Source organism: Phyllobates terribilis, unplaced genomic scaffold (genome assembly GCF_046119375.1).
Source record: "Phyllobates terribilis strain yellow unplaced genomic scaffold, ASM4611937v1 Scaffold_11__3_contigs__length_659146591, whole genome shotgun sequence".
NCBI classification, from domain to species: domain Eukaryota; kingdom Metazoa; phylum Chordata; class Amphibia; order Anura; family Dendrobatidae; genus Phyllobates; species Phyllobates terribilis.
Genome location: NW_027362771.1, coordinates 24,232,179 through 24,258,732, shown reverse-complemented (window position 1 = coordinate 24,258,732; position 26,554 = coordinate 24,232,179). Strand labels below are relative to the sequence as shown.

The following is a 26,554-nucleotide window of genomic DNA, read 5'->3' as shown; positions in this document are numbered from 1 at the left end:
TTCCACACCAGCCGCCGCACCGGATGTGACATCCTGTGGAGCAGCAGAAGTGACATTCTGTGGAGCACTTGGTGCGTTCCACACTGCCCTGATGGGTGGCCCACAAGTCATTATGGATGCAGTGAACATCCAAGATTCATTCCTGATCCCAATATGCATCTCAGACCTCATTATGCTCATTTATTTGGCGCATATTTTGTGTTATTTAAATGGAGCATCCCACATATACACTGGCCTGGACGTTTATTCTGATTGAGACATCTTTGTGTTTCTCTTTTGCCCACATACCCACTGAGGTTTTCTTCTGAATATGGCCCCCTGATGAACCCAAAACCAGGATGGGGAGAAGCACGTCGGTACAGCTGGCACCTGTAGTGCCAGTTTTTGGGACTTATGGATATTTTGGTTTTAGACTGCATCATCTTTTGATAATGCCTACATGACCTGATCTGACTATGATCGCTGAGTCTTCAGACATAAGATAAGTCTTCTCTATTGTTTGACCTGTTATTTAACTGATCATATTCTATGACTATCTGACCATTTATGTGCTATAGAATATGGGTGACATTTGTCCTTTGCACTAAACATAGTCTCAGAATTGGGCTTTTTAGTGTATTCTTTGAAAAATACATTAATTGTTGGGGTTTGGTCCCTTTCATATCCTTCAGTCCTCTCAACTTATTTATTGCTAATCCTTTACTCTACTAATTAACGAGTGCCCCTCCATTTTCGTTAAGGTTTACTAACAGTACCCTTTGTACCATAGTCTCCACTGTGTGAGCGTCTATCATTGGGATTTCATTAATCATTTATGTATCTGTATTGACCATTCCCGTATAAGTAATGAGAGTCTGTGTTTATGCCTTTTTTCTCTCTAAATTTGACTCTGTGTGGTTAAGCTGATATCACTATCTGGATTTTATATACATTGAGTATATACATATTTTTTATACATTTGTATGGCTGTATAGGGGACAATAGGTTTAATGGGCGAAAGCCGATGTGGAGCAGGGGCACCAAAACATACCGCTAGGGTGTTAACTGCGCGATAAGCTCATTAGGGAAACCTAGACTGTATGTGCCCGCCCTCTATCTACCCCATTACCCTTACCACTAAACACTTATACCTATTTTTATTGCTTGTGTGTCTTTTTTTGTATATTTATGGAATATTTTTAGGTGTATTGAATAAAAGTGAATTTTTAAGGGGTTGTTTTCTTTTTGGTTTAGTACTTGATTATACCCCATCTGTTCTATTTTTGCCTTTGGTATAAGGTATGTCTCTATGTTCATGAGTGCAACATTGCTGACCCCTGGCATCCTGCTTTGCCAGCAACAGTATGCTCCTGAAGATTGACAGTTTGGACTAGCGTCATGGTCACTTTGAACCATACACTCTTCCAGGCTGCTGCCAGGCTTACAAGCACTTTGAAATCTAGCCGGTTCCAGCTTCAGAGTTATGAGCAAGCTCTAAGCCATACAGTCTGCAAGTGGCATGGGCTCCTTACTTAGGTAGCCGGCACTTAGATACTGCATGATGGCCAGTAGCCTCAGGCAATGAACTGTACAATATAGCATTAAAACTCCCTCCTTTCTTCAGAAAGAAGAGCATTTTTAATAATAGTTAAATTGCACATTTACTTGTTTCTACAGGGATTTTGCAATTTTACTTACTTAAGACCTTGAAACAACCACCTGAATGTTAATGTCAATAACACAAACTCCAGATAATAAAACAATATACACTTTTTTTTATAGGTGATGCTTTATATTTATTTGCAACAAACTGACAAAGTAAGATTAGCGTGTGCAGCATCTACAACTGAGAGTTGTACATGACCGAAAATTGCAAGTAAAATTCTTAGTTATATTATCTTCCTGTCTTCAAAGGCTCAGGCAATGTGCAACTGTAAAATAATGTAGAAAATAAATAGTCAATAAGCCTGAAAATTACACATTAAAGTTGAGTTTAGAAAATTGCTCAGAATAAGAGAGGCGAGAGTCTCACATTTATATTATTTAGCTAATAATTCTACTTTGTTGAACTACTCAATGTTAAAAGCTGAGAAGACAACTATACTAGCATTTTAATTTCAATATTTTATCGACATAATTCTGGAACATGTCTGGTGTGAGTGTATATAGTTGGATGAGAAGCAGAGCCTGGTTCATATATGGTATCTGCCTCTAACAGTAGCAACCAGAGCTTGCTCTGATTGCTGCTGTTAATCCTTAAAATCTGCGACAGTAGCAAATAAGGTGCATGGTTGCAGAGTTTCACCACTTAGGACATGCAAGGTTCATATAGGTTAACATGACTGCTATGTTGATAGCCCTGTGAAGCCGTAGAGTTTTATAGGAGACCATCAATGGTATTACCAATACTGTGCTATTGCATTATGTAGAAAAAGTGATCAAAGATTTGCATGTTCAAGTCTCCTTATGTGACTAAAAACTAAAGTAAAATAATACGTTTATGAATGTAAAAAAAGATAAACAAAAAAACCGAATCACCTCCCATTTTCCCCTTTAAAAATAAAAATAACATGAACATATTTGGTCTCATTGTATCTGTAAAAGTCTGAAATATCAAAATATAAAATTATTGAACTAGACTTATTAATACCGGAATAGTTGCTATGGGTCTCATAAAATGGCGAAAAAAACAAGATTTGATATATATATTTTTTTTCATTTCAGATTTTTTTCACCAATAAAATAAAAAAAACATTTTTTTCCCATTTTCCAGTGTACTTTACTATAAAAGGAATGAAGGAATGATGTTATTCAACACAAAATATTGGAACTGATTGATTATTTGCGATTTATTGGAGTCACTTTTCTTTTTTTGTCTCATGGTGTTCACTGGCGAGTTTTTTGTGCCAAATTCTTAAATATGGCACATGCAGTTCATGAATTTGACACAAAACCAAAAAATGCTCTTTATTTTTTGTCTTTAATGAGTTGTTGGTACTTTTCAGCACCAAAAGTAGGAAACCCTTTAAAAAGTTGCAAAAAAAACGCATCAAATTGAAAACTCCTCCACAAAACTTACTCCTTGGCAGAGGTGGGCCTGTGGGGGGCAAAACTTAAGGAGTGAGGTACACCTAAAAAATTTGACATTTGGTAAAAGATGTATTTCATGAATCTGTCTAAAATATCGAGGAAATATCAAGGAGAGTTAAGAAAAAAGGCTTAAAAAACAAAGGCAGCTTAAAAAAGTGGCCAAAATGTATATGGAATAAAGCACAAATATTAAAGGCACTAAAAGGAGCAAATAATAATGATAAAACAGGGTTAATGTCCTTATTTGAATAAAGTCATGAGTAAATTTTTTAACGCATTGTTAATAACACTCATAGAAAAGAATGACAAAGTGCTCATTCACATGTCAGTTTTTTCATGTATGAGAAAAACTGATCAAGTTTCATCAGTCATTTCGGTCAGAGTTTTATGAGAGTTTGGTCTGAGTTTGGTTTGTTTCATCAGTTTTTTTTCGCACGTGAAAAAAAAAGCTTCTCCACCTTTTCCTATTAACAGTCCATGAAAACTGGACCGCATTGGCACATCATCCGAATTGCTGTCTAATTTTTTTCACAGACCCATACACTTGAATTACCAATTTTAATCCGACACTGGGATTAATATCGTACATGTTTCTGCAATTTTGTGTGGACTACTCGGTCAGCGTAAAACCTGACATTTGAACAGCCTTATTCACTGTTATAGGTACGAGTGCTATACTTGCTTGTCATGGAAACAAAAAATCTGACATGTGAATGAGCCCTTAGAAGGAAAGTATTGTCTAATTTAATGCTGACAAACAAAAAGAATAAGATAGGGTACATATTTTTATATATGGAACATTTGCACTGACCCACAGAACTTGTCAAGTGATGAATTTTCAATGTACAATGCATTATCCTTTTCAGACTTCATAATGAATTGTCATTTTTCTTTTCTCTTAATTCTGCTATTTTATTTTTTTCTATAGCGTTTGTTTCTCCTCGTCTGTCTTTTTATATCAGCCATTCAAACCTCTCTAGACACGTTCATCTCGTTTGCCATTTTCTCTCAGTAGACATCTTGCTCTGCAATGTGCATGTCTGACCATATTTCTGACTCCCACCAAACTGGTAGAACTTTATTTATTCATTTATTTCCTAAGTCTTCCTAAGGTTTCCATTTTGGATGCTATTCCCAATTATTTTGTTGTGAATTTTCTAAAGTAAGCTATCAATTTTGTTTTCAACAGACTGTTATTCACTGTTAGTTACATTTTTGTTGCAATTATCATCAGAAAACACACTAGAAATTTAAGGGACTTTGTCAGAGGGTTTTTCTGCCATATCTGAAGCATGAAGTAGAGTCAGAAGCCCTCATTCTAGTGCTGAGTCACTTATTAGACTTATTGGTGTAGTTTTGATAAAATTCTGTATTATTTGGTGCAGCTCAGCTAGTTCACTTAGTCTAACTTGCTGTAACTCTGCTAGTCCTCTCAGTGATGAGCTCTGTATAATCCACGACCGTAATATTGATTGACACAGTCTGGCAATCAAATGTGGATGGCGGGGATAGACATAGCTCATAAATATAGAGGACTACATTGTTGCAGGGTTGCTGAATTGTAATGCTAATCATCACTTTTGCTCAATGATAATCTTCTAATAAAAATGTTTTATCAGAACAGCAAGCAGCTTATTAGGTGACACAATGCTTGAATCAGTTTCTGTGCCCCTACACCATGCTGCTCTCAGATGAGGAAGAAAACCCTGGTGACAAGTCTTTTTATTTTTGCTAAAACCAAAAGAATGAAAGCTGCCTATCTGTACACAAGAATTAAAATTACAGATAGGTTATTTTTCTAAAGAAAATCTTTCGAAAGGCTTAACTGCAAAATCAGTGTCACCACATCATTTTATCTAGACTTTTGAGAAGTAGACTGAGGTAATGCTAAAGAAAGAACTATGAACACTTAACACAAAATCCATTGGTAATGTACTTAAAGAGACTAATAACAAAACTAATTTTCTAAACAAGCAATTAAATTGACCTTTTGAACCAACATTTTTTTTAAATAAGTAATGATATTAATTACCTGCTATTAACCAAGAAGCTATCCTTTTAAAATGCCACCAACTAATCGAGTGGCAGTATTGGCAACTCCACCAACAGCATTGCCAAGTCCACCAACTGCTCCACCGACAGCATTGCCAAGTCCACCAACTACTCCATTGACAGCATTGCCAAGTCCACCAGCTACTCCAATGACGGAATTGGCAAGTCCACCAGCTACTCCACCAGCAGCATGGCCAAATCCACCAGCTACTCCACCGACAGCATGGCCAAGTCCATCAGCTACTCCACCGACAGCATGGCCAAATCCACCAGCTACTCCACCGACAGCATGGCCAAATCCACCAGCTACTCCACCGACAGCATTGCCAAATCCACCAGCTACTCCACCGACAGCATGGCCAAGTCCACCAGCTATTCCACTGACAGCATCGATAAGACCTCCAGCAACATTCAACAAAATACTGCCGAAAACGTTTTGTAGACAACTAAGGCCCATTCTTAAGCCACCATTCTGTAAAGAAAATAAAACACAATGTTATTATTTGCAGTATAGTCATATGTTAAATAATAAAATCCTTATGTTTTAAAATAGATGTGTCATCCCTAGAAATAAGAAAATAGATTTCATGTGAATCAAATGGAAAGGGAAATTTTATGAAATTTGGAGGTAATGGCAAATTCAAACAATTTGCAATTCGATTTGCACAAATCACTAAAAAATGGCAACAGCCTTTCTACACATTGCACAAGATTGTATAAGGCCCAAAAGACTAACATAACCTCATGTGAGATCACATAGCCTTCCCCATAATACCTTGAAAATCACATGGCATAGTGCAGCCAATTAGGAGGGACTATAATAGATTGTATCATAGCATAGTCAAGGAATACAGCAGATATAATTTAGAATAGTGTTAGCCTTGTTGTACAACTGCAGCAGTGAAGAAGACCCCATTACTAGCCTTCGAATAATACAGGGATTCAATTGATAAGGAGAGAGCAAGAGAGAGCAAAGGTGTTAGAAGCAGCAGTGCCAGGCTCAGTGTAATTGATAAGTGATATGGTGTGGCTAGCCTCCCTCCTGCTACATTTAAATTATAATTAAACAGTTTTTTCTTCATTCATAATATTCTAGAAAGCAGCAACAAAACAGCACCATATTGTTTACAGAAAAATAATCTGAAGTCAGTGTCAGTCAGGAACCTGTACTTGTTACAAGTTTTTGCATTTCTTGTATAATTATGTTTTTGAACGGTTTTATAGATTTTTTAAAAAATGCTAAAAAAAAAGGCTCTAATATCCTACCAGCACATGTGCCCCTTTTCCCTGCACCCTCTTTCAGCAGCTGTCATCTTTTTGTGTTTATAAAAGAGTACATGCCCCGTTCATAGAGAAACAATGCACACAGTTGCCAGTAGTCTAATAGGAAGTTACTCTCTATGATTGCAAGTCTGCCATTTACCACCACTAATTCTTTTTCAGCTCTGAGAATCACCTAGTAATTAGCCATGGACCCTCTGAACATCCAACTGCATCTAACGCTGGCTAACAACTATTTAATAGTTGGATAGCATTAGATAATACCTACTGTATTTAAAACATGTATTAATCTATTTATGTATTAAATTAATCCTAGCTCTGTTTCAATGTTGTAACCTTTACATTGTATCAGATCTATCTGCAAAACTATAATTTTTGTGAATTTTTTTGGGGGCGAGTCATCAAAACCAGCAAATCTCTTGGGTGTCGTTTTGGAACAGATGCTGCTGGTTCATTAAAGGGAATATCCGGGACTTTGTGAAAATCAAAAAATGTGCCTAAGCACTCACAGGGAGGGAGCTGCTACTTACCTGCCTGTTGTGCACAGCGCGATGCTTCCCTGGCACAGAGCGGTCACAGGCTCTTGCCAATGATTGAGCTGCCTCTGCTCATGTGTCACCCCAGCCCTGGATGCCACAAATAATAAAGGCTGTGTCTGAGAGCAGGAGGGAGGATCCCTGGTTAGGGACAATTAGCATACAGCACCTCCTGTCCCAGGCCAGTAGGGGGAGCTGGCTGCCCCTATAAAAGCTGGAACTGGGGGCAGAGAACCAATCCGCGAGGGATTTCAGGTCCCTTGGCCTAAGAAGCCCGGAGGCTCCACCACAACAGAACGGACCAGCAAAGCCAAGAGAGGCCAGAGGTAAAAGGAGCCCAAGTTGCAAGCCATACGGACGAAGATACACGGCACGCTCAGGGACGTGGGCTATTATACAACGAAAAGGGGAATAGTCAGGAAGAGCCTAGTGAGCACGGTAGGCCTACACCCTCACCCTGACCAGAAGGGCTTCCCGCTTGTTCTCAGACATCCAGGCCCCCTTCTAGCCAGTACTGTTGTTGGGTCATTACCATCTGTTACAATAAAGGCCCTGAACTGTTTAAGCAGACTCTGCATTCTGACTATCACGGCCAAAACTAGCACCCCCAACATCCACCTACACTGCCCTGGGGCTACACTCCTCCCGTGGGGAGTTGTACTACTCTGTGCTGCACACCCACATCTGCCCCAACGGTCTGCCTTGCAGCGGCGGTTATCCCTGACCGCAATCCACGGGTGGCGTAGTCGGACATTTAAAGCACTGATTGATAGACTGCCACAACTTGGTCTGACCACCCTGAGCCATGGGATCGGGTTGCCACTACTACCCCCAGCATCGTACAGAAGGCCCGGTTCCGGGAACCCCACGGCCCAGGGGGCGAGTCAGCCTTGGCGTAGTCGGCAGGATTGTGACCAACCCGCCACAAACGGGTATTACGTGCCTGAAAAAGACTCTATACAATACCTGAGTGAAGTTTCCCGCCACTCGGGACCATTTCCCGCCAATCGGAGTCGTTTCCCACCATCGGGCGCCATCTTCGGGACGCCGCGGGAAGAAGAGGGGCGTGGACATCAAAAACGCGTGAGACCTGAAGCCCTGCCCTACACTGAGACGCTGCGCAAGGTCCTGGAAGGAGATCCAGCGGACACCGACGTCATCAACGAGCGACACAAGGTCCTCGCCCAGAGCATCGCGAGCGGAGCCGCGGCCTACAGAAGAGGATCGCCGGAAGGTAGGCCACGGTTAACTAGGGGGGAGGAGGTGTCGGACGCGGAGAGACCCTCCACAACCAGTGTAGCCGCTGCAGCTGTGATGCCATTTTCCATGCCGTATATCCCCGGAGCGGCCTGGCTGCCACAGTATGCCGGCGAGTCGCATACCTTGGGCGACTTTAAAGAGAGGCTGTATAGCCTGTTCAAAGTTTATCCCCTGACAGAAGAACAGAAAGTAAGCATACTGATAGGGCAGTTAACTGGTGCGGCCAAGCGGGAGGTAAAGTCTTGGACAGCTGAGGAGAAAATGACTGTAAGGGGGGTTCTGACCAGTCTACGGGACACCTTTGATACCCGTACCTCAGCCGAAATCAAAATGCGTTTCTATGGATGTAAGCAGCGAGCTCAAGATAGCATCAGAGATTATGCCCTAAATTTACAGGAAGCCTTGGGGGCAATTAAGCAAGCTGACCCTGGCAGCGTGCAGGATACGGATAAACTATTGACTGATCAGTTTATAGAAGGTCTGCTGTTCAGCGCCCACAGAACTCAGCTACGCCTCATGGCCCTACAGAACCCCGATTTGACTTTTGCAGTGTTCAAAGATAGGGCCATCCGGGTGCTCCAAGAACGCACACCAGGTGGCGCTGTAGCTTCCCGGCGCCCTGCCATCACTTACCACCAGGGGGCCGCGCCCTATCCCGCAGACCTTGTGGGAGCTGATGCGCAGGCCCTAAATCTATCCCCGCCTGCAAACCTGCACCATCAGGTCCAAGAGCTAACAAAGAGTGTTGCTGCATTAACCAGGACCGTACAGTCGTTACAGATGGACCCGTCAGGACCAATCAAGCTGGCTTCCAGTCCGGAGGATGTCCCGTGGCGTCGACAGAGGAGGATCCCGTCGTTCAGGAGGAGGCCCACCAACCATTACACTGAGAATGGACAGCCGATTTGCCGCCGTTGCAGCCAGCAGGGACACGTAGCCAGGTACTGTACTTTAAACAGGTCCGACCTGGGGCAGAGGGCCAACCCCCAGGCATAAGGTAATCAGGCCCATCGAATTGGCGTGACAAGTACGTGGGGGGATGCCCAGTTTTACCCATAGTGCTGGACGGTATCCTAATGAGTGCACTGCTGGATACCGGGTCACAAGTAACTACCATCCCCTATGTACTTTTTAAGCAGTATTGGAGTGACACTGACATAACCCGCTATCCAGACAATGACTTGAGCATCATCGCCAGCAATGGCAAGCCCGTGCCGCAGGTGGGGTTCAGACAGATGACCATTAAGATTGGTAAAGTTGAACTGCCGGCACAGGGAGTGATCATTGTGGACATTGACCGTCGAGAAAGTCACCCTAAAATAACCTTGGGTACTAACGTGATTGAAAATTGTCTTTCAGAAGTAATTGTAATTTTGCAGCAGGTGGCGATTAATGCAAGCTCCAGCCAACAGAGGGTCCTCCAGAAAGAGATAAGAGCCCTGATAAGATGGCAACAGGTAGAACCGTCTGGTGGTGAGATTGGTAGCGTGAGGATGAGCGACCCGTTCCCCATTGCCATGCCCCCCAAAAGTGAAATGATGATCTGGTGTTGGACTGCAATCGGGTTAAGAGGGAGAGACTACCAAGCCATGGTAGAACCCGTGTACTCAGACAGCAGGCCCACCATTTTGACAGCCCGGGGGTGGTTGATGTCCGCCATGGAAGGGTGCCAATCCGGATCTTAAACATTGGGGAAAGGGAAGTACACTTGACCCGGTACGCTACACTCGCCAAATTGTATACTGTTGAACACAATGCTGTCAGGCCGTGGAACCCTTGCCTCCATCTCCCCAGGCGGAGGGTAATGGCTCCCAGAAACCCAAGGAGGACTGGTGCCAGAAACTCCACGTGGGTGCTGACTCCACTCCCTTGCACCAAAAAGGAGTCTACCGGGTGGTTCGGGAATACGAGAGAATCTTTAGTAAGCACCCGCTAGACTTCGGCAGAGTGAAAGGGGTAGAACACCACATCCCCACGGGGAGCCACCCACCAATAAAAGAGAGATACAGACCTGTACCCCCCGCACACTATCAGAACGCAAAGGGCATGCTGAGAGAAATGAAAGAAGCTGGGGTCATTAGAGACAGCTGTAGCCCCTGGGCAGCCCCCTTGGTTCTGGTAAAAAAGAAAGACGGTACTATGAGAATGTGCGTGGACTATAGACAAGTCAATCGTATCACCCATAAAGACGCATACCCGTTGCCTAGAATAGAGGAGTCTTTGGCCGCACTAAAATCAGCTAATTTCTTCTCTACTCTGGACCTTACTAGCGGGTACTGGTAGGTTCCTGTGGCAGAGGCTGACAAGGAGAAGACCGCCTTCATCACCCCGATGGGATTAAGTGAATTCAACTGTATGCCCTTCGGGCTCTGCAACGCACCCGGGACCTTCCAGAGGCTGATGGAATGCTGCCTTGGGCACCGAAACTTTGAGACGGTCCTACTTTACTTAGACGATGTGATTGTATATTCAAAGACCTACGAGGACCATCTAAAACACCTGGCAGAGGTGTTCGAAGCCCTGGCAGGCTATGGCCTGAAAGTGAAGCCCTCAAAGTGTCACCTGTTGAAACCGAAGGTACAGTACCTGGGGCCCGTGGTGAGTGCTGAGGGAGTAGCCCCCGACCCCGACAAGGTTACTGCCATCAAGAGCTGGCCAAGACCCTCTAACATCAAAGAAGTGAGGCAATTCCTCAGGTTGGTAGGCTACTACTGAAGGTTCATCCCCGGGATCACTAAGATGGCAGCTCCAATGCAGGACCTCCTGATAGGTCAGTCTAAATCCAGAAGTCACAAGCCACCCTTCAAGTGGGATAAGTTGGAAGAGGATTCCTTCCGCCAGCTGAAGATGGCCCTCACGGGAGATGAAATTCTGGCCTACCCTGATTATGGCCAGCCTTTTATCCTTCACACTGACGCCAGTAACGTGGGGCTAGGAGCCGTACTGTCCCAAAATCAACAGGGCAGGGAACGAGTGATAGCGTATGCCAGCCAGAAGCTGAGGCCCACTGAAAGAAACCTGGAGAATTACAGCTCCTTCAAGCTAGAATTCTTGGCAGTGGTGTGGGCCATCACAGAACGGTTTAAACATTACCTGGCCTCCGCAAAGTTCACTGTGTACACGGACAACAACCCTTTGACACACCTGGACAATGCATGACTTGGTGCCCTGGAACAGCGGTGGATGGCCCAGCTATCAAATTATGACTTCACAATCAAATACCAGGCAGGCAGAACCAACGCCAATGCAGACACCCTATCAAGGATGCCCCAACTGCCCGAAGGAGAAGAAGACTCGGAAGAGCTGGAGGAAGTAGAGCTCCCTGTGTTCCACCGGTATGGGGCCACTCAGTATTCTCACCGGGTAAGAGACAAAGACTTAACCACTGTCATGTTCAACCCCTTGCCCCACCACGGCTGGGCTGAAACGCAAGATAGTGACCCTGCAATACACCTGGTGAAGGACATGTTAACCCAGGCAGACGCTAGCCCTGGCCCGGACGCTCCAGAGGAAGCCAAGCAGTTATGGACGGAGAAAAGCAGGCTATTCCTCTACGAAGGTAAGCTGTGCAGAAGACTTGTCAACCACCGGACACACGAGCTGACCTGGCAAGTAGTGGTCCCAAGACGAGATGCAGCAATGGTCCTGGAGGCCTACCATGACAGAGCGGGACACTTCGGGTGGAAGAAACTGGAGTTCCTACTGAGAGAGCAGCTCTTCTGGATCGGTATGAGAGGGGCCATAGAGAAGTGGTGCAGGGACTGCGGCCCATGTCACCTCAGAAGGAAGGACCGTACCAGCCAGAAGACACCCTTGAGGCCCATCGTCACCAGGGAGCCTCTTGAGCTGGTAGCTCTGGACCATGTGAAATAGGCTCCAAGCCGGTCGGGCTACGTCTATGCCCTGACAATAGTGGATCACTATTCCCGGTTCCTGGTGGTGGTTTCCGTTAAAGACTTGACAGCCCAAACAGCAGCCAGAGCCTTCCAACAGCACTTCTGCCGTCCACACGGGTATCCGGAACAGGTCTTGACAGATCAAGGTTCAGCGTTCGAGACGGAAGTCTTCCAGGAGTTCTGCAACCTCTACGGCTGTAAGAAGATTCGGACAACGCCTTACCACCCGCAAACCAATGGGCTGTGTGAGAAAATGAATAATATCGTCATTGATCTCTTCAAAACGTTGCCCCTGGAAGAACGCAGCCTGTGGCCGGAGAAGCTGCCAGACCTGATAGACTTATACAACCATATCCCGGTGAATGCTACAAATTGCACCCCGGCTTACCTGATGTGAGCAAGACCAGGTAAGCTGCCGATAGACCTGGAGATGGGAGTCCTGACACCCGAGGACACCTCCCCAGACGCGAACTGGGATACGGAACGGCGGCTACAGTACAAAAAGGTACAGGAGAGCGTGGAGAGGAGCCTGGCGCAAGCAAGAGAAAAGCAAGAGAGGCTCTTCAACCAACACGCCCCTGCTGGTCCCCTGGAACCTGGCGAGCAGGTCCTGAAGTGGAAGAGAAAGCTTCACAAGCTAGACGACCAGTGGGAGAGAGACCCGTACACAGTACTGCCGTCCAACCACGACAACTCAAAGGTATGTGTAATAAGCAAGGATGGAGGAGAGACCACGAACACTGTCTCCAGAGGCCACCTAAAACGGTGCCCCGAGCAACTACAGAGTGCAGGAGAAGATCAAGATGACCTTGAACCCGCAGAGGACCAGGAAGAAATGATCAGTCCAGTTCTTGGAGAGTTTCCCCGGTCCTGGACTTGGATAAACGACGCAACAGTGGTACCCGTCCTACACTTCCTTCAACCAACCCAGCAGGAACCTACAGGAGAGCAGGAAGAATCAGAGGAACAAGCAGCCACAGAGGCAGAAGAACCCATGCCAGCAGCCCAGGAGAGTCAACCCTCTGCTGACAGTGAGCCTGCCATGCCTGCGGTAAACCAAAGGACCCACAGACAGCTGCCTGCACTGCCTGTAAACCCAACTAGTAACTGTACCCTAAATGCTAGTGGGGAAAGCCAGGTTAGACCACCACCAGACAGTGGGTTGCGTAGGTCAACCCGCAGCACTAGGGGGCAGATACCCGCTCGCTGGAAAATATAGGGTGTATTAAGAACCGTAAATAACCCTTGTAAATAATTGTCAAATGTTTAAAAAGTTAATTGCATGACCAGTAATTATGTTTTTCAGTTTCTTTCAGTTGACTAAATGGACTAACAGGTTTTGAACTTTGAGTAACCGGGACTTTCTTGTAAAATATGTTCGGAGCTTAACCAACGGAATGAATAAAGACTGTCAAGGACTCGGGGCTAGGACAGACCCCCACCTGGTTAAGGCTCCCCTTGTGTTGGTGATATGGACACCCGGTCACAGACCACACTGTGACCCTAAGAACTCAATATGTGATGTTGTTTGCTATGTCCTTACCTGTAGTGTTTTCATGGTCATGTATATGTTACCCTGTTTGTTTTTGGCCAAAAAGGCTTAGTCCTGGAGTACTAAATTTTACTAGGGGGAATGTGTCACCCCAGCCCTGGATGCCACAAATAATAAAGGCTAAAAAACAAGCAATGTGAACTGAGGTCTAAGATGGTACACATGCAATAAATAGGAGCATGTTCACACTAGCAAAAGATACAAAACCTACAAAAGACAAAAAATATCTCATACCCTACCATCATTATATATAAATGTAAAGCAAAGTTGCATATGAAATATAGTAACATAGTAACATAGTTTGTAAAGCCGAATAAAGACTTGCGTCCATCAAGTTCGACCTGTTAGTTCTGTAATTGCTAAAGTTGATCCAGAGGAGGGCAAAAACCCCAAATGATTTAGCCAATCTTCACCTGAGGAAAAATTCCCTCCCGACTCTGAAACCAGCAGTCAGAATAAATCCCTGTATCAACCTACTATTTTATTTTATTTTTAAGTATATGCTGAAATCTGCCTGGTATCTAGAAATGCATCCAGTCCCCGCTTGAACTGGTGTAGTGAATCTGACATTACCGTCTCCTCACTCAGTGAATTCCATATTCTCACTGCTCTTACCGTAAAGAACCCCTTCCTATGCTGGTGCTGAAACCTTTTCCAGTCTTAGTGAATGCCCTCTTGTTACCGTAATATCCCTCCTTTTGAACAAATCCCGGGCAAGATCTCTATACTGTCCCCTAACATATTTGTACACATTTATTATGTCCCCCCTCAACCTTCTCTTTTCCAGGCTGAATAGTCCTAGTTTTGCCAACCTCTCTGGGTATTGCAGTCCCTCCATTCCCTTTATTAATTTTGTTGCCCTCCTTTGTACCTTTTCAAGCTCATTTATATCCTTTCTATATATTGGGGCCCATAACTGAGCACAGTATTCCAAGTGTGGTCTGACCAGTGCTTTGTACAGTGGAAGAACAATGTTCTCATCCTTTGCAGCTATACCTCTTCTGATACATCCCATTACCCTGTTTGCCCTTACAGCAGCGGCCTGACTTTGGGCACTCCAATTTAGTTTGCTATCAATCATGATGCCCAAGTCCTTCTCCATCTCTGAATTCCCCAATGATTTCCCATTCAGTGAGTACTGGTGACTTCCATTTTTCCTTCCCATATGTATGACCTTACATTTCTCCTCGTTAAACCTCATTTGCCATTTAATGCTCCACCTACCCAGCTTATCCAAATCCCTCTGTAGGTCTGCACTGTCCTCTTTTGTATTAATTGTTTTACATAACTTTGTGTCATCTGCAAATATTGATATTTTACTATTTATCCCGTTGACTATGTCGTTAATAAAGATGTTAAATAACATTGGGCCTAGTACAGACCCCTGTGGTACCCCACTAGTGACGCTTACCCAATCTGAGTATATTCCATTTATAACCACCCTCTGCCATCTATCCTTTAGCCAGTTAGCTACCCACTTGCAGACATTTTCCCCCAGCCCCATCATTCTCATTTTGTATACCAACCTATTATGTGGCACGCTATCGAACGCTTTTGAGAAGTCGAGATACACGACATCCACTGGTTCCCCCTGATCTACTCGAGAGCTAACCTCCTCATAAAAGTTAATCAGGTTTGTTTGGCAGCAGCGATTCCTCATGAATCCATGTTGGTTCGGGATTAAAAGATTATTAGCATCAAGATGCTCCGTAATTGCCTCTTTAATGAAGCTTTCAAAAATTTTGCCCACAACGGACGTCAGACTCACCGGCCGATAGTTTCCGGCGTCACTTTTCGCTCCCTTTTTGAATATTGGCACTACATTCGCCTGTCGCCAATCAAGTGGCACAGACCCAGTCTCAAGAGAGTCCTTAAATATAAGATATAACGGTCTGTCTATCACATTACTTAGTTCCCTTAGTAACCGTGGGTGTATGCCATCAGGTCCTGGTGATTTGTTTATTTTAATGTTACTAAGGCGTTTCTGTACCTCAACTTGGGTTAGATTTGTCATACTTAGTGGAGGATTAAGCTTAGTGAACTATTTTTGATCAAAAAAAGTATACAAGCCGTCCCACCAGCGACAAGGTGACCTTAAATTGTGACGGTCCTACACTGTCTATATTAAAAACCTTACTGTATATCAAAGTTGAAGTAATGCATATAAAGGGTAGACAAATAGAACCGGGTCCCAATATCAGACCACCTAAGCCCTTGGTAAGCTACATATATCCTAACCAGCTCAACAAGGGGGATGCCACACCCCTAATTTGCACAGAATGCAAACAAGACAAAAAACCAAGCAATGTGAACTGAGGTCTAAGATGGTACACATGCAATAAATAGGAGCATGTTCACCCTAGCAAAAAGATACAAAACAAAGGCTGTGTCTGAGAGCAGGAGGGAGGTTCCCTGGTTAGGGACAATTAGCATACAGCACCTCCTGTCCCAGGCCAGTAGGGGGAGCTGGCTGCCCCTATAAAAGCTGGAACTGGGGGCAGGGTTAGAGAGAACTGGACGACCTAGCTCAGGAGTGAGACTAGGCCCAAAGAAGGAGGGACAGTTCAGCTGTAGCTGAGGAGGTCGTGAGGCAGTGGAGAAGCCACGAGCCAGGGACATATGGCGCCGAGAGCCTGTCCTGGCCGAGAGGAACCACCTAACCGGACATTGGGGTCCGAGGCTGTAATGACTCTAAGTCCAGCAGCAGAGAACCAATCCGCGAGGGATTTCATGTCCCTTGGACTAAGAAGCCCGGAGGCTCCGCCACAACAGAAGGGACCAGAAAAGCCAAGAGAGGCCAGAGGTAAAAGGAGCCCAAGTTGCAAGCCATACGGGCGAAGATACACGGCACGCTCAGGGACGTGGGCTATTATACCACGAAAAGGGGAATAGTCAGGAAGAGCCTAGTGAGCACGATAGGCCTACACCCTCACCCTGACCAGAAGGGCTTCCCGCTTGTTCTCAGACATCCAGGCCCCCTTCTAGCCAGTACTGTTGTTGGGTCATTACCATCTGTTACAATAAAGACCCTGAACTGTTTAAGCAGACTCTGCATTCTGACTATCGCGGCCGGAACTAGCACCCCTAACATCCACCTACACTGACTGGGGCTACACTCCTCCCATGGGGAGTTGTACTACTCTGTGCTGCACACCCACATCTGCCCCAGCGGTCTGCCTTGCAGCGGCGGTTATCCCTGACCGCAATCCACGGGTGGCATAGTCGGACATTTAAAGCACTGATTGATAGACTGCCACAACTTGGTCTGACCACCCTGAGCCACGGGATCGGGTTGCCACTACTACCCCCAGCATCGTACAGAAGGCCCGGCTCCGGGTACCCCATGGCCCAGGGGGCGAGTCACTCACATCACATCGACAGAGCAGCGGCCTCTTTTCCGCCCTGCTTTGATGACGGCGTGTGACATCCGATGTCATTCTGATTGACAGCCGGCTCCCCCAGTTAGGCAGCGGGAATCCAGCTGTCCATCAGAGTGATGTCAGAAGTCCCACCCTGTCAACAAAGTGGAGAGAAAAAGAATCAGCTGCTTTGTTGATGTAGCATTCAGCAGAGGCAGCTGAATCACCGGCAAGAGCGGTCTGTGACCGCTCTGTGCCAGGAAGGAACAACACGTTGCACAATCGGCAACTAAGTAGCAGCTACCTGCCTATTTGTGCTCAGGCACATTCCCTGTTTTTCACAAAGTCCTGGATTTTCCCTTTACGAGGCGCAAGTCCCTTAATGAATAAAGTAAGGCATGTAGTGGCGAGCATTGCTATGTGTTTCTCACCACAAATCTTACTCAAGCCAATGCAAAAGAACAAAAAGTTGCAAACTGGTATTTGCAACATATTTAGTGAATTTTTAATGCAATGGGAAATATTGTTTCCCTATATTTTAGAATTGCTTTCTAGCTTCAGTAAGTAGCTGAGTGCAATGTGCACTGTTTGAGCCACAAGGTCATTCAGTCCATTATTGATTAAAGGTTCTTATTACCTGTCTGCTTTGCCCAGACTATTCTGCTGTTAACCTCTTCCTGACCTGTGCCTGTTATCTATTGCTGAATGTATTTTGCATGTCTTGCCTCATTTGACCATGTTACCTGTCTGTTGATTTTCAATATAAGTATAATGCGTACATAAGTGCGTGGGAAATGGCGCCTAAAAAATATAGTTTGTTTGATGACGCTGTAATGTAGCATAAATCACTCTAAGAGATCTTTGCAAGAAGAAATGTGATTTTTGAAGGCAATCATTTTTCAAGTAAGCTTTTACTTGAGGAAGTTGAAAAGAACAAAAAAATGATTTTGGTTGTCAAGTGCAGCACCAATATCTCTATCAGTTAAAAGATTAAATTGCAAACTGTGCGGCATACAATTTCCTTTCAAATTAAGGGTGTGTTCACGCACAATGAGATTTTTTTAATAGAAATTTCAGAAAACATATATACGCCAGTTTTGTATTTGTCCAATGTGTATGTTTGTATAATGGGTATATGCATGTGGAATGTGTAATACCTAATGAGAATGTGCATGTGTACACTCATACTATATTTATATGTATAGACATTTAGTATTTCTTAAAATGACAATGGCATCAGTGCCGTAAGATATGCATTGCAGTATTGCTCAACACCAAACTTATATAAGTTCAATGTCTTTTATTGTGTTAAGTGTTATTGGTAACTTTCTGCTTTGTGATATCTTTCCAGTGTGTCTGTATCTGTTCATGCATGTGTATACACAGACGAGGTATGACAGAGGGGGAAACTTAGATTCTGCACATAGGCCCTTTGCTGTCAGAGTCTGCCCCCGATTCTGACTATTCAGGGTTTATTAGTAGTCTATTATCTTGGAATAATATAGGTCTGCAGTGGTGTAACATGATGTTTATGGGACCCAATGCAAAAGCTCCAACGGGGCCCCCATTTATTGCAAGTCTTTAACAATTGGTCTTTTCATATAGGCCAAAGGGACTTTTCCGGCCTCTTAGGCTCCATGGCGCGGGTGCGATTGCAACCCCTGCACTTATTGTAATTACGCCTCTCTAGGTCTGCATAGAACATGTAGACACAAAATGGCTGTGAATGTGTCCATAAAGTAAAGAATTTTAGGACCATATATGTGAATATTGTAAACTATTTTGCCTACAATCTTATCTGCTGCTGTAAAGTTGGAGGCTACGGAAGTATAAAAGAAATATCTATAATAAAATTGTGTACCATTCAGTCTGACTGTAAAGACTTGCACAGTATTGTTAATTTGACAAAACATCCACTTTTTTATCCAGTAAATTAATGTTGTACCATACAATGTGTATTATTAGATGTCACTTTGTACTGTATATTTTGTATAAGTTCAATACAGAATAATGCACTGGGGTGAAATAATGAACTCTTATAACTCTACATTAAAGCTAAAATAGCTTAAAAAATATTCTTACCGTCACGCTGTTCACTGTCAGTAAAATCCCAGACATATCCACATTAGATAGTTTTAGTGATAGATTCTGTAGAGGGTAAAAAACAGCACATATTTTCTCTAGGATTATATGTCTGCAATGTGAAGTACAGATGTTATGTATTAGCAATAAGTTGACTTACCAGCGAAGCACAAATATGTTCGATAAAGAGATTCAACGTTCTATGAGTTCTAAAGGCTTCAACAAGTGTTTCAGTGTTGGAGTTCTAAAATATGAATAAATAATGACTATATTAGCAATTAAATACATTTAAGATTTACCATAGAAAAAAATGTGCAAAAAGACGTTCTTACAAATACATATTGTACGAGAGCAAGTAGACATATAATGCCTTAAAGTCGTAGTCCAGCATAACCCAAATACACTAACTGCAACTAAAGAAATATTTGTATGTTCTCCCCGTGTTTGCATGGGTTTTCTTAAGGTACTATGGTTTCCTCCCACACTCCAAATACATACTGATAGAGGATTTACATTGTGAGTCCCAATGGGGACAGTGGTGGCACTGCATGCATAGCGTGGCAGAATATGTTGGTGCTATATAAGAAAGCATTAGAAATACATAATGTAATGTGTAATATATTGCATTTTGTTGTAAAGTTCTTCAAAGGAAGAGCTACTTTATATGGTCACGCTTTTTTCTAAACATAGGGGACTCCAATAGAGAGGCCGAGAAATGTGACATCCAGTTGCCCTTAACAGAACATACATTCCTTGCCTTTTTGTCAGCCCACAAACTGAAACATACTGTCTAAGGCCTCAATAAATACAAAATTCAGCCTGTAGCAATAGGGGGATTCAATTATTGGATCTTAAAGCTTTGATACACTATTCTGTAAATATATGGTAATAATATATAAGTAGTGAGAAACTCTTTGTAGTAGAATCATGAAGCAGTTAAAACATCGCATAAAAGCAAGTATAAAAAGAAAACAGCCTCGTCTTACCTCAAATGCTTTCCAGAAAGAAGCTGGAAATTTTCCTTGAAATTTCTGAAATAAAGAATTGCAACTCATTTTATGTAGGGGAATAAATGTAATATATCATAATTACATATTTTTAAAAGGCTATTTTTCACTAACATGAATTTTGAAGACAATTGAGAATACAAGCAAATAATCTACTTAATGGTGTATGGCACCGAGAAAAGCATTGTGACATTTCCATTATTCCAATTTCTTGCATAATGGTGAATTAAATGTAAGGTAAAAGAAATCACTATTACATAGCCTCTTTGAGCAGTTCTGCTCACACACGAATAACATTACGGAAGGTAAAAACAACCCATAAGTTTACTAATTGATATACTAAAATAATCAGTCATATAACATCTCAGCTATAGTATAATATAAAATGATGGATACATAACTATATGTACAGACCATCAGCAAATTTGGTTTTCAGTACCATCTTTATGCTCATGACACACAACTACACTGTGTTCCAAATTATTAGCAAATAATATTTTCTCAGATTTTCCCAAATTACCTATATGAATTGCAGTCGTAATTTTCCAGTCAAATAACTATTAGAGTACAATTGAAAGGTTTTTGTACAAACTGCAAACTTCACTCAAAATGCATGTTCCAAATTATAATGCACAGCAGAGTTTTCAACCTTTTCATTTTAATAAAGAACAAAAAAATGGTCATTTTTGAAATTATAAGCATTAGCAGGTTATTACAAACTGAAATCAAACAGTTTTCACCTCAAAACTTTATTCTAGGTGATGTTACATTTGCACATAGGACCCCTCGAAAGGAGCTTCTGAACTCTATCGTCCATTGAATTTGTCAGGTGTTGGATGGTTTCTGCTTTAATTGTTTTGCATGAGGACAGAATACCCTCCCAGAGCTGTTGCTTAGATGTGAACTGCCTCCCGCCATCATAGACACTCTTTTTGATGATGCTCCAGAGGTTCTCAATGGGGTTGAGGTCAGGGGAGCATGGGTGCCACACCATAAGTTTGTCCCCTTTTATGCCCATAGCAGCCAGAGATGCAGATGTGTTATGTGCAGCATGAGACGGGGCATTATCATGCATGAAATGATCTCGATGGTCCAGATGGATGGAGTGGAGGATGGCTGGTTGATGGACACCCCATGCAAACACGGCTACGGCGCTAACAAGGAGGAGGTGGAGTAATGTTTTGGGCTGGAATCATGGGGAGAGAGATTGTCGGCCCTTTTAGGATCCCTGAAGGGGTAAAGATGAACTCCATAATGTATGTTGAGTTTCTCAAACAGCACTTCCTTCCATGGTTCAAGAAGAAGAACCGTGTATTCCCCAGCAAGATCATTTTCATGCATGATAATGCCCCGTCTCATGCTGCACATAACACATCTGCATCTCTGGCTGCTATGGGCATAAAAGGGGACAAACTTATGGTGTGGCACCCATGCTCCCCTGACCTCAACCCCATTGAGAACCTCTGGAGCATCATCAAAAGGAGTGTCTATGATGGCGGGAGGCAGTTCACATCTAAGCAACAGCTCTGGGAGGGTATTCTGTCCTCATGCAAAACAATTGAAGAAGAAACCATCCAAAACCTGACAAATTCAATGGACGAGAGAGTTCAGAAGCTCCTTTCGAACAAGCGGACCTATGTGCAAATGTAGCATCACCTAGAATAAAGTTTTGAGTTGAAAACTGTTTGATTTCAGTTTGTAATAACCTGCTAATGCTTATAATTTCAAAAATGACCATTTTTTGTTCTTTATTAAAATGAAAAGGTTGAAAACTCTGCTGTGCATAATAATTTGGAACATGCATTTTGAGTGCAGTTTGAGTTTTTTATTTTTTTAAAAATATACTGTTATCATAGGCAGTTTGTACAAAAACCTTTCAATTGTACTCTAATAGTTATTTGACTGGAAAATTACAATGACTGCAATTTATATAGGTAATTTGGGAAAATCTGAGAAAATATTATTTGCATAATAATTTGGAACACAGTGTATATACCTCATCCCCTGACTTTACCCCCACTGAACTACAGAACACCAGTTACTGTCTGTCCGCAGTTTCAAACATCATGTACGCTCTCTATCTGAAACTCAACCTTTCCAAAACTGAACTTCTTCTGCTCCCGGCATCTACTCACCTCCCTAAATCTGACATCTGTCTCTCCGGCTGTGGCACCATAATAACGCCGAGCCAGCCGGCGCGTTGACTGGGCGTTGTGTTTGACACCAATCTTTCCTTCACCTTCCATATACAATCTCTTGCCTGCTCTTGTCGCTTGCACCTGAAGAACATCTCTAGAATCTGCCCCTTTCTCACCTTGGAAACAACAAAACCCTCACTGTTGCCCTGATCCACTCCTGCCTTGACTACTGTAACTCTCTATTAATTGGCCTCCCCCTCACTCGACTTTCCCCTCTCCAGTCCATCCTTTATGCTGCAGCCAGGGTCATCTATTTGGCTAACCGTTACTCAGACTCCTCCGCTCTGTGCCAGTCATTGCACTGGCTGCCCATGAATTATAGGATCCAATTTAAATTGCTTGTTTTCACCCACAAAGCTCTCCACAGTGTGGCACCCCCCAACATCTCTTCCCTCATTTCTGTTTATCGGCCTACCCATTCTCTATGCTCAGCAAGAGACTTTCGACTAACATCCGCACTAATCCGTACCTCCCACTCCCGGCTTCAAGACTTCTCCCGAGCTGCACCTATTCTTTGGAATGCTCTACCCCAAGAAATTAGTGAGAATCACGACCTACACAGTTTTAGTCGCTCCCTAAAAACACACTTGTTTAGGGCGGCCTATCACGTTCCCTAATCGAAGGCCTTTTATATTCTTATAACCCATCCCTTATTTCTCCAAACATAAGTCTCCACCGAACCCAAAAGCACTACAGATCCTGTCTGGTGATGAGCTCATGCAGCCTTTATCCTTCATCCCCTCAAGATGGCTGGACCATCACTGTAAGTAAGCACCTGTACTTTGTGTCACCCCCAACTCATTGTACATTGTTAACTCTTACTAGCAGGGTCGTCATTATTTTTGCTTTAATTATTGTATTATCATTAGCTATGTTACTTATGACTGTTGTATATGAACCTCTGAATTGTAAAGCGCTGCGGAATATGTCAGCACTATATAAATAAAGATTATTATTATATATTATATCTATCATTCTATATTGTTTACTTTGGAATATTTAGTACACATCATTTTCTGTATATTTTTGCATTTTATTGCAAGTTTCACAAGAAACTAATACAAGTGTCATGAGAATTATTCAGACTCACTTTGAAAAACTGAAATTCGCAATAAATGCCATAGGTCTATAAACAGTTAAATTACTTATTCTTACCGTTATTACAAGGAACTCTTGCAGTGTACATTCCATGTCATGAGGGATCATTTTCTAAAATGATAAGACTTTGTTATATTATGTCTTAAGACAATATCTCAACTATAAAATAAAGAACATGTAAATTGTCACAGAACTCTAATTAAACATTATAAAACGTTCAAACATTGGGCAATTATAAGGTAAGAAATATAAGACGTAGAATTACATATTTTCCTCTTTATTTAAATAATTTGCTATAAGTACTGAAGCGTAAAAGGATTTTACCAAAATAAAGCACAGATTTTCAATTATATTTTTCTCCATGCAGTATTTTTCCCGATCTGAGCACGTGTGGCAATTCTAAACAAAAACATGGAAAATTAATTATTGACTGGCATGGATCAGTAGTTCCTGTACTGTATATGGACTGTAAAAGGCTCATTCATTAGGATATGTTGGTACTTATGTATTTTGATGCTGCAAACTTTAACTAGCTGTAACTTGAAATTTAATAAAGTGCAAACTATTGAATGTGTCAAGTTTGCTGTTAGGTTACAGACATCAAGGTATGTTTCTGCATTAAAGAAGCACTCCCATAAAAGTTTGTATCCTAATATATTGTAGTCATCATATTATATGGCACTGTGTACTTATAGTTGCTTATTTTGCCTTTCTACCCAGCTAATTCTTTTCTCTGCTCTATTTAGAAACAGTAAGTCTCTTTTCCCTGCATTAATCATTCCCCTCTTGAAATCCTGACCCCACTGCTCCCTCCTCCAAGGACTTTTGTGGTGATGACTCATGCAGAAAAAATGACCTCCTGTTTCTACATAGAGCTTAAAAGTATTCAGCTAGTCAGTTTCTAATCATGTGATGTCATAGATCTAATGAAAAACAGAAGAATTAGCTGGGCAGAAAGGAAAAATGAGCAATTGTAAGTACACAGTGCTATATAGTATGATAATTTGAATATATTAAATGGGTAAAAATGTTGATGGGAGGAGTGCTTCTTTAACGGAAATATCAACTAGCCAATGAAACACCAAAGAGAGAACCCCTGAATCTTTTCTTTAAAGGATTTTCCATCTTGTAAAATTTAATTGAATAGGGTTTCTTTCCAGCATCCCATAAAATGGGTGGCCAGAGCGATGCAGTACTACATTAGAGAATGAAGTAATAAATTGGCACCGCTGTCCCCTTATTCTGAGGATACCAGGGTGGTCACAGGGATCAGGTCCCTACACAGCATATCCTAGCAATATGCCATCACTTTATCAGATGGTAAACCTCTTAAATCCCTGAGCAAAGATCAGTAATATTACAATATTTTTGAGCTTCATCTCCTTGGTGGTGAAGGTTTCTACAGCAATTGGTGATATGAATGGCAACAGCATAACTTTGTTATAGAGCTCCCAGCAGTAAGTTGTACTGTATATTTAATGTAAATTTTTACCTGCCATTCACTCCATCCTTTAATCACCAAACTCATCAGACGACCATGGGAAAATGCTTCAGATTCCTGAAACAGAATACATACTTTATACAAGTAACATATAGATATGTCCTAACTATATGCCATAGACTGTTCCATGCTAAAAATAATTTCCAAAGTAAAATTAAAGATTAACATTAAGTGCTACTTACCGTCATTTTCCTTTTTCTAACAGAAGCTGCATTTGTTAAGGCTGCAAAAATAAAAACAAAGTAATCAAAAACTTAGACGTGAATAAACTATGGAAAACTCTACCGAGTTTTAACGCTTTCATAGGGAATATTCCTCTTAGGGCTTCAACTTCTTTTGGTCTTCGTAAGAATGTTATCAAGTTTCAAAGGTTTGTACAGTTGGCCCATTATAAGAGACCAATACTGTGTAAAAGAATATATTGTAGAGGTGATTATTTTTAGTTTCTATGATTAGGAATAAGACTTCAGAGAAGTAGTATGTTTATGTTTTTCAACGGAAGACATTTTGAAGACACTCATTTGCTTCCTGTATTGTCAGTAGAGTGCTACTACTGATTTGATCTTGTTCACCCTAAAATGATAATGAAATCACTCTTAATCACACTTAACCTACACAGCAAAGCTGACCAGAGATTTAAAAAAAAAAAAAAAAAGAATTATTATAATATTGTGTCTTCTCCCGGGTCATGGGCATTTTTGTGAGCACCACTAAGCAGGTATACCCCATTAAATGTTGTAGCAGCTAACTCTGGTGGTTCTGCACTGTGAAGCTCAGTCCTATTCACACAAATGAGACTGAGCTGTACATACAGTATTTAATAAATGATGGCATATCATTTGCTTCTCTTCCACCTATGCAACTGACAAATTACTGATATTCATGTAGCCTTATTCCTAAGTAACATTCACTTAACTAAGAAAATCTATAGATTGCTATATAGCTCTGTTTAAAATACTTTCTTTTAGGGCTCGCTCACAGTGGAGTATAAACCGAACGAGTGCAATCTGATAAAAAAATCGGATGGCACTCAGACCAGTGTTATCCAATGAGGCAGTGCAGATCTGCGTATTTTTTCTCAGCTATTCGACATGAGAAAAAATTCCTGCATGTTGCGATTTCACTCAAAAAATCGGTACAGTGCAAGAAACAAATCAGTACAACATCCAAATTTTACGGATACATTACAGTTCTGTAGCATAGGAAATTTTAAATGGTCCTGTAAAAGATTAATAGCTGCTGAATTAAAAAATGGATTGCATACTCAGAGCACATGGATGACAAGTGAGAAAAAATCGTCCCACTCTTCTGGATGAGAATGGGACCCATTATTTATACGCAAGTGTAAGTGAACCTTAATATTGATTTTTATATTACAACCTTGACTTTTGCTCCAATAAAATTCCAAACATTGTACATTCTACGAATAGTCAATAACACATGTAAATATTAGAATTGTTTCCTTTCAAAAATTTAGTCATTTTTTAGTATAAATGAACAATATAAAAATGTCTTACCAAGGCAGATGCCCAAGAACAGAAAAGCAAGTGTGATCTTCATAGCTGAGAGTATTGGTTATAGGTTTCCAAGGATGAATACCCAACCAAATTTCTGAAGATCAATACTGTTAGAACACTCATTAAATACTTTTGCAAAGTGATGG

At 42.2% G+C, this 26,554-nt stretch overlaps 1 protein-coding gene across 1 annotated transcript; it reads right to left on the bottom strand.

Annotated features, from left to right (window-relative positions):
* Positions 1 to 1,749: 1,749 nt before the first annotated feature.
* Positions 1,750 to 26,554, bottom strand: LOC141165495 (uncharacterized). The gene is made up of 10 exons (XM_073651126.1): positions 26,409 to 26,554; positions 25,074 to 25,114; positions 24,883 to 24,948; positions 23,715 to 23,789; positions 23,448 to 23,501; positions 20,074 to 20,118; positions 19,248 to 19,331; positions 19,088 to 19,153; positions 5,102 to 5,593; positions 1,750 to 1,910 (listed from the first exon to the last, which is right to left on the bottom strand). Exons 1-9 carry the CDS (start codon positions 26,449 to 26,451, stop codon positions 5,120 to 5,122), a joined length of 948 nt encoding a protein of 315 aa, XP_073507227.1. The 5' UTR covers positions 26,452 to 26,554; the 3' UTR covers positions 1,750 to 1,910; positions 5,102 to 5,119.

Excerpts from the sequence above, each read along its gene's own strand:
- LOC141165495 (XM_073651126.1), bottom strand. The coding sequence starts at position 26,451 with ATGAAGATCACACTTGCTTTTCTGTTCTTGGGCATCTGCCTTG. Across the intron at positions 25,115-26,408 it reads GTTCTTGGGCATCTGCCTTG|CCTTAACAAATGCAGCTTCT; the intron begins GTAAGACATTTT and ends TTATTTTTGCAG. Across the intron at positions 5,594-19,087 it reads TGACAGTGAACAGCGTGACG|AATGGTGGCTTAAGAATGGG; the intron begins GTAAGAATATTT and ends TTTTCTTTACAG.